The sequence below is a fragment of the Lindgomyces ingoldianus genome, assembly GCF_010093535.1.
Source record: "Lindgomyces ingoldianus strain ATCC 200398 unplaced genomic scaffold BDR25scaffold_94, whole genome shotgun sequence".
In the NCBI taxonomy this organism is placed as follows: domain Eukaryota; kingdom Fungi; phylum Ascomycota; class Dothideomycetes; order Pleosporales; family Lindgomycetaceae; genus Lindgomyces; species Lindgomyces ingoldianus.
In genome coordinates, this window is record NW_022985255.1 from 7,315 (window position 1) to 24,236 (window position 16,922).

The following is a 16,922-nucleotide window of genomic DNA, read 5'->3' on the forward strand; positions in this document are numbered from 1 at the left end:
TTGTAGGTTCTTGCCTCTTATTAGAGTATACTTCTCTTGTAACTAGTCTACTACACGCTGTGCATCTGCTTTAGAGCCTTTTCTGTACGCAATAATAAGGTTGTCTATGTAGAAGAAGACAAATATTCTAGCTTTAGTTATGTAGTAGGGTTTATGTAGAACAGCTAAGAACCTAAGGCCTTTAAAGGTTATTATAAAATAGTGTTACTAAATTAAAGGAGAAATTTATAGGCTGTATAGTGCTTTTTAAAGCTTTAGTATTATACTTAGTTTCTAATAGCCTCTTAGCATCTGCATGTAGATATTGCAGTTAATTGCTGCATGTATAAACGCGTTAGTTACGTTGTATTGTTTAAGCTCTAGGTTAAAGTGTGCAGATATTACTATTAGCATTTAAAATAAGTGTTTTGCTAGAGTAGCAGTGTAAGTATCTTGTGTAGTAATGTTTCTCTGTTAATTGCTATAGACTACTAGTTACGCCTTACATTTTTGCAATTTATAGTGCTTATTAAGCTTGTAGGTGTACACCTACATATAATCTAGAATTTGCTGTCTAGCTGCCTTAATTAGCTTTGTCTAGACCTCTGTCTAGGATTTTATTATCTAATAACTGTCTAGGTGCGTTCTTTCTGCTGCCTTAAACATTTTATATAAAGAGTACTCCCCTAGTTACTTTTAGGTTAATAGTAAAAGTAGCAGCTAGCTTTTATAAGGTGTCTTTTTTTTAAATAGCATTTTTATTAATGCTGCTTTATCTAGTGTCTTACTGCTATGCTTTCCTATACTTTTAGATCTTATGCTAGCTATAAAAGCTACAGCCTATAGTACAGTCTTTAATAACTCTATTTAGCTTAGCTTTAGTGCTGCTCTAGCTATTAACTGCATAAGCAATGCTGTAGGTAGCAGAGTATTTAGAGAAGACAGATAGTTATCTCTAATTTTTCTTTCTTAATAGTAGCCTAGTAGGTCTACTTTATTATCTATAGTGTTGTTTTTATAAAATAACTCTGTCTTTAGCTAATAACTAGGTGTTAAAAGCTTAATTATTCTAATGTATATAGTAATTTTCTTTACTATGTTATGTATAAGGTTATCTATTAGGTCTTTAGGCTTACTGCTAAAGATTAAGTGTTTATTAAAAATAATATTACGTGTACAGATTACTTTTGCTAGCAGTAGTATCTATACACAGTAGATGTTTAATAATTAGTACCTAACTAGATATCTAATCTACGCCTTTAGGTCTAGCCTCTGTAGCTTAGATTTATTCTAATGTGTGTTATTAATTATTATAAATGCTTTGCAGCTATAAGCTTTTAGATGTGTAAAGCTTAGCTTTTAAATTAATATAATAACTTTATTATTTAAAGCTACTTATGTAAAGAAGATCTTATATAGTGTCTTCTAGTTATTAGCATAGTTTAGCGTCTAATTGTATAGGTATACGCTAGCTCTAGTAATGTATAGCTATACATCTTATAGTAGGTTAGCATCTAGTTGCATAGCCTGTAACTTCTCCTTGTTTACACTCTCTAAGCGTTTAGCTTCTCTGTTCTAGGCTTGTGTATCTAGTGCTAAAGGCTTAACAGTTATTTTATGCAATGCTAGCTAGCGTTCTACCTCTAGTTTTACTGTTGTAATCTTGTTATTAGCTTTAATAACTTTTATAGTAATGTTATAATAGTTCTTTAGAAAAAGAATAAAGATTATAAAAGCTTTAATAATTAATTTAGTAGGCCTATTATTCTTAAAGTAGAGGTCTTACTAGAGGCTAGAATACTTATTAGTAATTAGCATTTAACTCTGCTCTTTTATAATGCTCTATGCTTTATATACATAGAAATTAATTAACAGTCTCTTACTAGGTCTACTGTTGCTAATTTATAGCGCACAGCTAATTTATTGTTATATCTTAGCTCTGCTACATAAGTTACATTAGACTGTTGTAATTTCTTTAATTTACACCCCCTTAGCTTACTATATAAGGTGTTAAAGTGTAGCTAGTCTAGGGTGTCCTAGACGCTTATGCTATAGCTCTACTAATGCCTTTTATAGACTACATTTAGTTCTTATGTTAATTATGTGTGTATAATATAAGCCCTCCTGTAGTAGATAGTACTTTAACACCTATTAGCTATAGATCTTTATAAAATCTTTAATTATTATTCTGTCTAGGGCCTTTAAAGCAGTTAGCTCTGCTTATGTGTCCTACTAGATTCCTTTCTGTTACAGTAGGCAGGTCTAGGCACAGTGCAGCGTTATGTAGTATAAGACTGTATACTTAACTGTGTGTTCTATGCTTGCTTTTTAAGCTTAGTGTAATTAATCTATAGCTTTAAATCTATATGTAAGAGTTTCTAGACTAGATAAAGTCTTTTAGTGTTAGTAGACAATAGTTATAGATCTAATTAAGATTGTTTATAATGTAGCATGTTAAGCCTAAGTTAAAGATAAATAATTCTCTTAGCAGATATCTATTCTAGTTTAAATTAACTATAGCTAGCAATGCAGCTACCTTAACTCTTAATACTTTCTAGCTTTTAAGTTAGTCTTCTTATATCTCTAGCGTAGGTGTATGTAAACTCTTTAGGATTAGTATTCTTAAATTATGTCTACGCTGCCCTCTTAGCAGGCCTTAAAATTCTAAGTTGTGCTTACGCTTTAATGCTATAAGCTTTTTAACTCTTTTATTTAGCATCTACTAGTCTAGTGCTTTGTCTAGATAGACATAGAAGTAGTCCTTTAGTGCATAGATGTGTCTGCATGTAGAACATTTAGTGCTTCCTGTTTTAGCAGGTTTCTAGCTTAAGAATAACTTTCTATTATCTTCTTAATAACATTAATATTAAGGTTTACTCTATTTTCTTAACATTACAACTTCTGCACTATAGGCGTCCCTATTTGTGCCCTAGGTAGTCTTTCTACTTTTAGCAAAGTATAATAAGTTATCTGTTATAAAGGCAGCTTTATGCTTTTTTATATGTATTAGATAATTTAACATTATATGTTCTTAAAAGCGCTTTATTATTTTTTTCTAATTTATGTTTAGTGCAAACTGTCTGCTTTCCTAAAAGGTTATAGACTAATAAGGGGCAACTTTATTTATAGTAGTTAAAAAGTCCTTTGCTACAGCATTAAACTGCGTTGTTTCTAGAACATTTTGTGTCTCTGCTTCTATAGCAGCGTAGTTATACTCTGCTAGCTACAGGTTCTATATGCTCGCGTTTCTTAGCAGCTTTAGAGATGCATTATATTAGTTATGCGCATGTTCTTGTTTAAATTAGTTGTTAACGCCTACTATAGCTTTAAGGTTTGTAATCTACTATCTAAGTAGTTAATCTAGGGAACAGCATGTACACTGCAGATGCGGGCTAACTGTTAACTAGATAAAGACAATAATCTGTTAGAAGCTTAATTGCTCTCTTTTATAATTATGTCTGTTACTCTTGTACTTGTTAGCCTTAATCTTGTAGTATTTAATAGCTTCTTTAAAGGCTCTAACACTACTTGTTAATAGCTTGTTCAGGTGCGTAGGCGTTTTAACGTTAGAGGCTGGTGAAAACTTAGCTATTAGCGGCATCTCTAGAGCTCTTGGTTTGGAGATCATTTAGATAGTCAACTTAGGATCCACTTGCGGCCAGATGCCGTGCGCTACACATCTCAATTGCAGCTGCATCATCCAGGCTCTGTAGTCGGTGTGGTCTCGAAGGACGACTGTCGCGTCTCGAGGAGGCTAGGTGGCCATTTTGTATTGATGGAGGCACTAAGACTCTTAATTGTCAGATTAAAGCACTGTTTCTAGGCTTCCTAAGATAAATAATAGGTTTAGATATAATGTATAGGATGATTAATTAATTGTATTAATTGTGTTAATTTATTAATCCTTTTTCTGCTCTACTCGTGTTGCTGCTCAGCTTTTGTTTTTCCGATCCGAGTCCCTCGCGCACTAGCCCTATGCGCGACCAGCTTGCAACATGCTGCAAAATGCTGCAAAATGCTGCAAAATGCTGCAATTTGCAGCAACATACTGTTCGAGCTTATTGCTCGTACTATGTAGCAGCTTTCGTCAAACGTTCCTTCTGTCTTAACAGTAGGTGCGCATATCTAACATCTGTAGACTTACTTCTGCCTTTACTACAGCTATAGTAACTGTCTAAAAGCAGCCTATAATAGCTTAACATTTTATTTTTTATATTTTATTTATTACTTTTATAAAAGTTATGCTGTAAGCGTGCATTTATACACTTAATGTGTAGTCTACTACTAGTGCTACTGTTAACTTAAAAAGCTGCTAGGCTGTAGCAGAGAAGACTATCTGTAACTGCCTTACTAGAGCTGCTCTTAGGCCTTTTACTACTACTCTTACTATGTGCTGCTTATATCTTAGCCTTATATTTATAATAATGCCTAGAATTTTAGCTTTTATTATTAGTTTAACTAGCTATTTTTTAACACTTACTAGTTTTATACTTATTTTACTTTTATTTTTTATAAAGTATATTAAAGTAGTCTTATCTTTTTTAAAAGTTACTTTACTTTTTTTTTTTTTACTTTATTACTTTTTTAATAATGTTTTAGAGTTTTATATAATTTTTTTTAGCTAAGAGTTTTATTAACTAAGTGTTATAGTTATCTATAAAAGTAAATAAACTACTAAAAGAATTAATCTAGTGCTAGACTAGATTAGCGTTAAAAAAGAGAAATAAAATTAAAAAGAAAAAGAATCTCTATAGAAGCTCTACTTAAGGCAGTAGTTTTTTCTTAGACGTGTAGCTGTTAACTGTAATAGTTGCTATATAATTAAAGCAAAAGGCATCTATCTATTATACTAGGCCTAGTAGTATCCCTCTAGCATAGAGCCTCTAGGTTAGCCTGTCTTTGCATACTCTATTATATGCTCTTTTTACATTAAAGCTTACTAGACTTAGCACTCTTCTAGATCTTTATATGTTATAAATGTGTTTTTATAACATTAATAGCACTTATTCTACTAATTACTGTTTTTTTTTACTAAAGTAGTTTATAAGAAGTAACCTATATGTTTTTATTATATATAATATTTTTTTTTACTACAACAGCTTGAAAGATCTTACTAAGAGTTAATAGTAAAAAATTTAGTTTTTATAACTTTACTACTTTATAGTTACTTTTTTAGCTTTTTAAGTAAAATAATCTAAGTGTTTCTCTACTATGCTAAGATAACACTCTTTTTTAGTAATGTTTAAAATAAAAGTAGGATCCTCTTTTTTATAACTAGCTATAGCTGCCTCTATACTATAACTAGAAGCCTATTATTACCTAGTGCCTTCTACAGCTTAGCTATACACAGATAGCATTCTAGTTTGTCTATGCTTAGGTTAGGCATGTTAACTAGGCTACATTACTAGTGTTTACTTTTATTCTTAATAGTGTTTAGAAGTAGTAGAAAGAATAACTATAGTAACTTATTTACTATTTCTAAATTTCTTTTTATGCTTAATTTATTAGTTCTTTTTAAAAGAGGTATTTTATTAAATATTATAGCACTATCTAGCTTAAAGTATTTTATAGCTTTCTAAATATTAGCATTATTTACTAAAAGGTTCTCTTAGTAGGTTCTACGCTATTACTATATTGTGTTATAAAATTTCTTTACTGCTGCCTTTACTTATTATTCTATCTTTATACTTATTTTTTTTACTTACTGTTCTGCTTTTGCCTTGTTCTTCTAGTGTGTATATACCTTTTATAACTATGTAAGGTCTGCAGTCTACTATCTTTTTACATACAGTAAGAACCTAGCTTTTAAGGTTAGCTTGTAGACTACCTCTAATGCTGCTTCTATTAGCCTATCTGTTTGTTACTATATACTACTCTTTATTAGTTTAGCTTTAAGTGTCTTTTTAACTTTTACTTATATTACTTTTTATAGTATATTTTTAGATAATAGTCTTGCTTTTACTTACTATTTTAAAGTGTTTATATTAAAAGTTATTTTAATTACTTTATAATTTAACTTATGTTTTATCTTATAAACTTTATAGTATAGTGCTATAGCTGCTAGGTTATTTAAAGTTAGTATTAAATTAATAGTGCTCTTACTTATTTCTTACTGCTATGTTTTTATACCTCTAAGAAGTAAGCTATAGAGTAAATAGTCTACTATAAAGTGTATAATAAAGTCTACTTTACTTTAGTAAGTGTTTAACACATTGTTCTCTTTTTATAATTAGTTAGATTAGTTAAAATTACTTACTAAGACTATGTCTACTTATGTTCTAGTTTAGTTGTGTGTAGTTTAGATTAGGGTCTAGATATAATCTATTATCTTTTCTAGTGCTTACTTATCTCTTATCTTAACATAGACTAGCACTACTAGGACTGTTTAACTAGGTAGTTGTAGCGTTACTGCTGTAAGGTCTAGCAACTATACTAGCAGCTGTTTAGCCTTAATGTCTTTCTATATCTAGAGTATACTCTACAAGGGCTACCTTCTGTCTCTACATGCAGTTAGCGTAAATTTAGCCTAGTAGGCGTGTCTAGCTAGTGTTGTAATAATTCTTCTTTCTTTATTTCTTTACACATAAAGTTCTTAAATAGCTAATATAGTAAAGTTTTATAGTTACTTATTATTTATTAACGTACTTTATAGGCAAGTTGCTTACACACCTAAGTTGCTTACTTTTGCTAAGACTCTACTAAACTACTCTTTCTATACTAATGCATTTCTAACAACACTACTTAGACGCGCTAAAAGAATGTTAGATACAGCTTATACTCTAAGCTTTTAAATAAGACATAAAACTCTTAAAGAAACATACTACAGCTATGTATAAAGTCTCTTAAAAGACAATAAATAACTATAGCGCTAGACAACCTTTATAAGCTAATTCTACAGCTAACTTACAAAGGCTAGGTAATAATAAGAAGTAGGTAATTATTAAGACTATACTTAAGCTATATGCGTAAGGATTTTCCTCTTAGATAGCATTTATAGCTAATATAGCTAATTCTTTATACGCTAAGCGTAATCTAGGCTATGTTAGCATAAACTAGCCTAGTATATTTGTAAAGCGTTATTTAAAGTTTAAAGTAAAGTTTTAAGCGCAAGTATAGTTAATAGATATTTAGCCTATAATAAAGCTTATCTTACTAAAGTTGTACATGTTATTATCCTAGATACTATACTTAGCTTTAATATTCTCTACAAGGCTAAACCTACTCTAAATTACCTTAGAACTCTTACAGAAGGCTCTTTTATAGTTGTACTACGCTTAAACATTACTTTAAGCTCTAGATAATGCTTTCTAAACGTACTAAGCTAGTTTATGCTAATATAGCCTAGATTATGCTTAGCGCATAAAGAATTAGCTATATTAGCTATAAATGCTATCTAAGAGGAAAATCCTTACGTATATAGCTTAAGTATAGTCTTAACAATTACCTGCTTCTTATTATTACCTAGCCTTTATAAGTTAGCTATAGAATTAGCTTATAAAAGTTGTCTAGCGCTATAGTTATTTATTATCTTTTAAGAGACTCTGTATATAGCTGTAGCATGTTTCTTTAAAAGTTTAATGTTTTATTTAAAAGCTTAGAGTATAAGCTATATCTAACATTCTTTTAGCGCATTTAAGTAGTGTTGTAGAGAATGCATTAGTGTAAGAAAAGTAGTTTAGTAGAGTCTTAGCAAAAGTAAGCAACTTAGGTGTGTAAGCAACTTGCCTGTAAAGTACGTTATACTATACAGTACTTTGTGTTTTTTTTTATATTAAGTTAGAATATCTTAAGTGTTCTAGGCATCTTAACTAAAGTATAGCACTTAACAGTTTCTAAAGAAAGATTTATAAAGGCTTTTATAAAGTACACATTTAAGAACTATTACTTAGCATTTACTGTAGTGTTCTTTGCTAGCGCACCTAGCACAAACCTGCTGCCTTATGCATGTAAATGCCTTATGCCTTAGCTATTAGCATTAGTAGCACTATAATAGTCTATTTTGCAGTTTAAAAAGTCTTGTGTATGCAGATTCTCTATTAATGTAAAAGTACTATTTTTATAGCAGCTAGGCTGTATTACTGCTTTTAGTAATATATACTACTATTTATCTATATGCCTTTTTTAAATCTTTTTTACTTAGCTAGCTAACTTTTACTGCTTACACTTTGTTTTTAGCTCTAAGGGCCTTTAGCACTTTTAGTTAGATTTATTCTTCCTTTAATAGCACTACTAGCTAGTTAATGTTATCTACTTTAATTAGGAAGAGCTAGTTGCGCAGTATTCTAACTCTCTTAGCTACTGTTTTATAAGCTGCCTTTTTAACTACTTAAAGCTTACTTTTATTTTTATATGTAACTCTAATTTAATTAGTGTTCCTTAGGTCTCTAACTACTACTACATATTACTATTCTATGCGCTTATAGTTTGTCTATATTTTTTTTTAATAGCTTATCTAATCTTGCTTAGTTTTACCTTCTTTTTATCTATCTTTTTAATTCTAAATGTGTTAATTATGCAGTAAAGTGTATCTATTATTATTAAAAGTGCTGTGTTAGTAGAAAAGGTCTGTAGGCTACTAGGCTAGCTGCTTAGAGGCAGTTGTGCTATAGCAGCGTAAGATAGTAATCTACTAGGCAGTGTATAAGATCTAGCTAGAGGGGTCTTAAATTTATCTACTATTACTTTATTCTCTACTTTTAGTGCCTCTACCTTTTAGGTAAGTGCTTTTATTATAGTTTTAATTTAGGTTATATGTTTTTTTATTTACTTTATTATAGCTACTATTCTATCTTAGGTCTTTTTAAGTGCTGTAAGAACTATAGCTAGTAGGTTTTTTTTTATTTTGCTTTTACCCTTTTTTTAAGTATACTTGTTTTTTTATTATGTTTTATTCTTAGTTAGCCTTAAGTGCAGGTTAATTATAGGGCTTTAAAAGCCTTTTAGTTAATATTAATTACTTTATTTATTTTACTTTTATTACTTAAGTTTCTTTATTATCTTTTTATATTCTTAGCTTTAGTTGCCTTACGCGTCTTAATATGTGTTTAGGTTAATTGCTGCCCCTAACATATGTCTTTTACCTCTAATTCTATTAATTCACAACTCCCCTAGGTCCTGCGCAGTTGTCTTGTCCTCTAGTACTTATCCCTAGTTCTCTAGGAGAGAGGGGGGGGAGAGAGGTAGGGGGGGGGTTTAGGGTTAGGTACCGGTACTTATCTTGCAACCCCCTTAGTCGCCGCAGCTCCGGTCTTCACCTCGACAACGACGTTCAGGATCGTGATGGCCTTGCCACGTGAATCTGCTCGAAGACGCTTCTCAAGAGTCCCTCTCTCGGGCGTGTCAGGAGGGAGAGAGGCGATTAGTAGACTTATATTAGATGCTGGCCTATGCGCTAAGCGAGACGTCAGATCTATTGTATGCAAAAATCGGGGCATTTCTTAGCGTACCTCAGATCTTTTTTTCCCCTACTAAAATTGTATGGGGTAATTAAATTTTAACAGAATTCTAGATATATTAACAAATTCTTCCTAGGAACATTGTTAGTAGGTTAAAGCCTTAAGTTTATATAGAGATACTGTTCTTAGCGCTTTTTTTAGAGTAATAGGACAACAATGGGCCTAATTAGAGGGCTAGAGCAGCCCTAGCCCCCTAGAGAGCAACCTACCAGCCTATTCTACGCGAGCGAGGGCGCAGGGCCTGTTGGAGAAGCCTAAGGAGCCTGCTAGTGGTGATAAACAGAAGCCAGCGCGTTGTCAGTCAATCTAGTGATAGGAGCAAGTAGAAGAAGCTTACTGTATCCCAGCGCCTACAAAGAGCAAGCCTCCCTCTAAGAAAGTAGTAAAAGCTACTAAAAAATCTGCTCCTTATGCTCCAGCACAGCAAGAAGCTGTTTCTGTGGTTCCTGTCCGTTGTCCTGAGCCTGATACGCTGGAGATGCCATGGGCGCGATACATCGTGACCTAACACGCTGTTACTCTTAAAAAGGTTAGTATACGCGCTCCTCTATGCAAACTAAAAGCTTTAACTTACCTAGGGCGGTTTTATTAGGTTTTTATTGATATATAGTGGATCCTGTTGAAATTTCGATCTTACATACAATTTTAGTAGGGGGAAAAAATTCCGGATGGCAGTGCCAAGAAATGCCCCGATTTTTTATCTCAGCGAGCTCAGACGGTCGAGGCTTTGATTAGCGCCACACTATACTCCTTAAAGTAAAGCTGTTTTCTTATAGTCTGCTAAGTTTTTTCTAAACTAATTAGAAGCTATAATTTTCTTAAAGCTCCTCCTGTCTAAGAGACTTTAGTGCGCCTATGTAAGCGTAACGCTTCTAATTCTTTTAACTATAGCTAGAAAATTAACTTCTTAATAATTTTTAGCTCTTTTTAGGTAGCTATAACTCTCTTACTTTCTTTATACTATTATTAGTACTATACCTATAATTAATTCTACTTTAATAGAAAAATTCTAGCTTTTATGTGTAGAAACATATTATTTATTATTATCTTTTTACTTAACGCCTGCTACTTACTTACTTTGCTAGCTTTATTATATCTTCTATTTTAATAACATTATCTTAAGGCTTTTCTACCTTCTAGCATTTTAATCTGCAGTATACTATAGAGTTATCCTTACTGCTTTTTATGCTCTTATTATCTCCTCTGCTGCCTAACTCTTCTAATTCTTTGTCTAACACGCACTTACTAACTACTTGCTAGCTCTCTACATCTTAGGTAGATAAACTTACAAAAGTACTCTAGCTTCTAAGACAGCTTAATTTTAGTATTAGCAACTTTTTACACACCTTTTATGTTAATTTAGTCTTATATACCTATTTATCTGCTGCCTGCATATTGCATATTTATGTAGCTTTAGAACAACTATACAGTTTAGAGATACTTTTAAGAGATTAATATGCATTTAAAGATATAGTTAATATTAAAAAGCTATTACATAAACTTAACTTATTAGTAGCGCACTCCCTTTTTATAAAGTATAATATTAAGACTAAGGTAAAGATAAGTAGCTTTAATATTAGTAATTTTAATAGCTAGATTATAGTTACTGCACTAAAGTAGTTTTTATTACTTTAAAATTTAATGCAAAACTGTTAGAGTGCTTAGTTTAGTTATAAGGCAAAAAAAGTGTTAACTAATTTTACTCTCTACTTAATTACTTTTATTATTATGTAAAAGTGTGCTAGAAAGTAATTAAATTATTTTTTAAAGATGCTTAAACATTATCTTTATAGTAGTAATATAAAAAGGTGTGTTATTAAAGTTATATCTAGTCTTAGCTTATGTAACTCTTACAAGATTATTAATAAAAAAATTAGACATATTATAAAATAGTTAAGAGTTTAGTAGGTATATCTTCTAACATCTTTCTCTAATTCTAGCGCTAAAAAGTTTACTAGAATAGTAATAACTATAGCTTAAAACCCTTAGCTTGTTATTGTCTATAATAATTTTAACTATTTAAACTAAACTTGTAATTATGCTTTAGGTGTGCTAACATAGATTATGTATAATTTTATAACTACTCTTACTATTAAGTGCCTGTAGCTACTAGAGGGCAGTCTTTAACAGAGCATGCTTAACTATACTATTTCCCTTTAAGTAAAATCTATATACTAGGCCTCTAGTATAAAATAAGATTTAATATTAAAGGAAATTACATATTATTATCTTTTAAGTGCAGTAAGTTTTGTGCATAGAGCTGCTATATAGTTAATGTTTAATTTACATGCTACAGCTTTTCTAAGTATGCTGTTAGTTAACATTTTTCTACTATAGCTAGTTAGTTAGGTCTAAAACCTTAGTGCTATCTTTTATAATAAAGGTACTATTAAGGAGACATATAAGGTTTATAATAACATCTAAATTAAGTAGTTTAAGCTAAGTAAAAACTTTTTATCTAATACTTTTACTATGTTTTCTAATTATCTCTAGCTAATATAGAGTAATTAGAAGATAGTAGAGCATATCTAGAGTGTCTGTTATAAGCAGTAGCTTACTTGCTGTCTATATAATTACTATAACTAGATAGTTAGCCTTTCTGCATATTTCTATATTCTCTAGGCTTTAACTTATATAATTATTAAAACTTATTAGAGTAGTTCTAATAGTGTTAAGTCTTTCTTAAATATACTTTATAATATTACTTACTAAAAGCAAACTAGTATTAACTATAATAATATTAAGTATTATTTAGTTACTTTGCTTATCTAGTTAAGTTAGAATACTTAAATTCTTTTTTTTTTATACTAAAATAGCTTATTAAGGTTATTTTACTAAAATAATTAGTAACCTTAACACATCTACCTATAAGAAATTACTAGGCCTAGTTAATAATGCTATCTATTATCTTACACTAGTGTAGTATAAAAAAGTCTTTAATAGTATCTAGCTAAGCATCTTTACATACTAGGCTTAAAAAGGCAGTGCTTTTATTACTAGTAATCTTACAACACTTTGTTAATACTTTTAAGAAATTAAAGTATTTCTTATGCTTAAGCGCGCTATTAAGTTTAGTAATATTAGCTTAATTTACTAAATAGTTAATTTATTAATTATCTTGTTTTATAGCAGCAACTAATAGCGCTATAGTTTTAAAATGCTACACCTACAGTAGCTTCTTACAGATAAGGTGTCTAACCTAGAACTTTAGTGTGCTATTCTAGCCTCTAGTCTAGTAAATATTGCTAGGCAAGAAAATATGTTTAAAGCTATTAACCTTACACTTAAGCATGTAAACTATATGTATAAGCTAGATATGCAGGACCTAAAGAATAAAACACATAATGTAAACTTAACATTTAACTGCCTAGCACTAACTAGTAGATATACTACCTACCTTTAAGCTAGCCTAAAGCATAGTTTTAGTAAGAAGTTAAAAAATAATTATACTTATTAGTTTATTACCTAAGAAGTTTTTACACTAGTAAGTTAACTTTAAAAAAAAAAAGGATATATTCTTACTTATTTAATGCTTAGTATAATGTAGTAGTAATAAGTTTTAATATTATTTAAATAAGTCTTAATAAGCTTAATAAGAAAGTTATAAAATTTAACTAGAATATTATTTAACTAGCTTAAAGTATTTTACTAAGTCCTATTATTATTAACTTAAAGTTAATTAACCCTAATAAGGCTAAGTTTATCTGCGCTGCTGTATATACTAAGGCAGTTAATAATATCTTTTATGCGCCTTTAGACCCTAGAGATACTAACTAGTTTAACATAGACATGTTATAGCTATCTTAGTTACATAATATTAAAGGTGTATAGTGTACTTATAAGTTAGTCTAATTTATCTATTTATTTTAGCTATGTAATGCTATTATATAGCTTTATAAAAGTCTATGTACATAGAAACTACTATAAAAAACTTAACTTAAGCTAACTACTTCTACCCTTAAACTAGTCTATTTACCTGCGCTGCAGCTTAACAAGGACACTAGCCTAGGCATAATTTGCATAGAATAAGATAAAAGGCAACATCTTTTAAAGGAACTAACTTACAAGACTAGCTGCTGCAGTCTGTAGGCTCTCTACAAGCGCACAGAGCCGCCTAGAGCCCTAGAGGAGGGCGATGTTAGGATCCTCAGCCTCCACTATAGCCTAGTAAAGGCGACTGCAGCATTAGAGCTTACTTATTTTATATGCAGCCCCCTAGGCCTAGAGCTGTTAAGCGCTTATCTAGCGTAACTTCTTAGGCAGTAGAGACAAAAGTGTGTGCTTTAAATTAAACATGTTACTTTTACTAATGTTACTATATTACTTAACATATATTTAAACTATTGTAGCTATGTCTTCTACTTACTTACACTTTTTAGCTTAAATAGAGTTTAGCAAGATCTAAGTAATAATAATAACTTTAAGTTAAGCTACTAGCCTTTTTTTAGTAAGCAGCTAAAGCAGATCTTTTAAATTATACTTAATAATAAAGACACATTTAGAGGCCTTAGTAGCGTTAGGTTTAAACTGTGTAGCAGGATTATAAAAAAAGTAGAGGGATATAGTAAAAATAAAGTAGCTACTAGGCGCTAGCATCTTCTTTTAGGTCTAGAGGGCTTATTAACAATAAGCAGGTATAATAGTGTTAAAAAGGTAGACAGTAAATATAATATTAAACTTAATAAAGTAGCTAACACATACTATAACAAGGTTTAAGAGGTCTCTCTATGTAACGCTAGCTTTAAGAAGGAACACTTTCTAGTTGTCCTAGCTAGCTAGAGCGCGCGTGAGCTTTTTGCGTGCAAGGTAGGCAAAGACGTTAATGTTAAGAAAGCCCTATACTGCGTCTACGCCTACATAGACGCTGTTGCCTACTGTAAGCTTTACAGCAATAATAGCTTTTTTAGTGCTAGTGCTAAGGTTAAGCATGTTCTTATTAGCTCTTAGGCAAGCTATTGCTAGCGCAGTAGAGGTATTATAAGCTTATAGTATACTAGTAAGGTCTACTTTACTAATAAGTAGCTAGTACTTTTTGCAGACTTTATAGACATTTTTATAGTAGACTATAGTTATAGCTAGCGCGCGTAAGGTAGATAGTAGTTAAGATAGACAGCTTAAAAAGGTAAAAAGTAAAGTTAAAAAGCAAGTTAATGCCTTATCTACTTTACTTTATTAGTTTTAGACATGTATAAATTATATATAGTAGCTTACTATTAAATAAAAAAGTAAAAAGTAAGTAGTAAAAAGTAAAAAGTAAAAAGCAAAAAGCTATTAAGTAAGTTAATGCTAAAAGTAAGGCGCAGAAAGTTAGTGCTAAAGGTAATACTAAGAGTAAAAAAAAGCAGAAGGTTAAAGAACAGCCCGCCTTTATATGCTGTAAAACGCTAGCTGTTAGAAGTAGTTGCTGTTATGTGTATAGCAGGTGCTAGCTTAATTAGTAGGTGTAATTTACATTAAGATAATATAAGTTGCAGAGCACTTTAAATAGGTAAAGAGAGAATAAAATTAGCTTAAAAAGAGTAAATAAAGTAAATATTATAACTATAGCTATGTCTATAGTTATAAATAAAGTTACAAGCGCAGCAACACTTGCAAAAAAGGCAGTAGTTATAAAGGTAAATATAAATGTAACTATAAAGAAAAAATAAAATTAGCTTAAAAAAAATAAATAAAGTAGAAAAAGCTGCAATTATAATAGAAACTACACATAAAGTTATAATAATAAGTGTAATTATAAATATAAGAATAGACGTTAGCTGCAACATACGCGCTTAATATTATAGACTACCTAATCTAGAAAGGTTATAGCCCTTACTATAAAACACTAGGACTAGCGCGCTTAACTATTCTCTGTCCTCTTACGCTCTCTACTGCTAACCTCTACTATAGCATAAGTTACCTAGTAGAACTTACTAATTAGATTACTACACTTAATTACTCTTACTACTTTCTTTTACTTTAAATAATAAACTATGTTGTGTTTTAAATTAAGACTAACCTACACTATCTATTACTTCTAGCGCTAGCTAACCTGCTTCTAGTGCGCCTAGATAAGCTCTATAACCTGCACAATAACTTTTATTGCCCTCCCCTTTAAAATAACTACTAAAATAGCCCTAAACACTATGCCTTTAGGGTTAGTAATATACTTTTTTATGCTCTACTATTACTACAATCCCCTGTTTAATATAGCTGTACTAGTTCTTCTCTAACTCTACTCTTAGCAAGCTAAGACCTACGCTGCTTCTGTAATATACTATTAAATTAGACCCTATACAACTATATATTTATAGCTAAGAAAGTAATATTAAATAACACTTATTTACATAATAAAGTTCTAATAAATAAAGATAGAGAAAAGGCGCTTTTAGTTATAAGTGCTAGACTAGGTTAGCTGCTGTTATTATACTACATAGTAATATTAAGTAAAGATAAAGGATCTAATAGTATATGTGCTAACAAAAACAACATATCTATAGTTATAAAACATAACATAGCAGACAACTTTAATATAGACAGCAGACATAGACCTGTAAGGCTGATAGAGACAGGCGCCTTCTCTGTAGACAAGACGCCTACAGAGACAGCAGTAACTACTGCTTGCCTATAAATGCGCTCACAATAGGCTGCACATAATTAGAAAGTGTGTGTAGCCTATAACACAACTTAGTTGTCTTTATCTCTTAAAGCAAGTCTTAGAAGAGTAGAGAGAGTGCTGCCCTACTAAAAAGTAGTTAAATTTAATAATAAGTCTTTATTACCTTTTTTTTTTATATGTTACTTAGAGAACTGTTACTAATAAAGCGCATAAACACTATCTATAATACTGTAAAAAAAGGCGTAGAAGCCTAGCCTATATATATTAAGATATTACTACTGCAGTAAGACACTAGTATTAAGAAAGTGTTTTTAAGTAAATACTATACTAAACTTTACAGCATTTTAAGCTCTTTTAACTTTATAGGCTAGTTTTTATTAAAACTTAACTAGTATAAAAATAAATCTAGGCAGTAAAATAAAGACTTTATTAACTATAAATATAAAAGAACTAGGCCCCTATAATGTGTTCTTATTATTAATGTAAATAAAAAGTGCTACTTTACTATATTTAACCTAGATTTGCTTAAGAGCAACTTTAGCCTTAGCTTTTAGTAAAGGCGTAGTTAGCTGCGCAACTAGACTTAGCTCTTAGGTATTTTTAACTAGGAATAGATTGCAGCTAGTATAGCACCTTTTTAGTAGTAAAGGTAGACTCTAAGTTAATAGAATTATAAGCTTATTTTAAAAATACTAAAGAATAAACTTCTAGTAGCACTTTAACATAATTAGATTTAACTACTTAGGGTAGATACTTTTATATAACTAGAGCTCTGCTTTTAACTATTCTAGCACTGTTAATATGCCTAGTAGTTTATAATAAGCTAACTAGACCTGCTTCTACACATCTTAACTAGCTAATATTCTCTGCCTTACCTAGTTTATTGCTGT

At 30.6% G+C, this 16,922-nt stretch overlaps 1 protein-coding gene across 1 annotated transcript; it reads right to left on the reverse strand.

Moving 5' to 3' along the window:
- Positions 1-11,823: 11,823 nt before the first annotated feature.
- Positions 11,824-14,363, reverse strand: BDR25DRAFT_320672 (uncharacterized protein; the record flags this gene model as incomplete). The annotated part of the gene is made up of 12 exons (XM_033691921.1): positions 11,824-11,854; positions 11,993-12,010; positions 12,144-12,163; positions 12,348-12,368; positions 12,403-12,496; positions 12,605-12,633; positions 12,717-12,731; positions 12,832-12,843; positions 13,500-13,528; positions 13,801-13,813; positions 14,136-14,159; positions 14,292-14,363. The coding sequence occupies 12 exons, from the start codon at positions 14,361-14,363 to the stop codon at positions 11,824-11,826; spliced, it is 378 nt and encodes a 125-aa protein (XP_033539368.1).
- Positions 14,364-16,922: the final 2,559 nt, after the last annotated feature.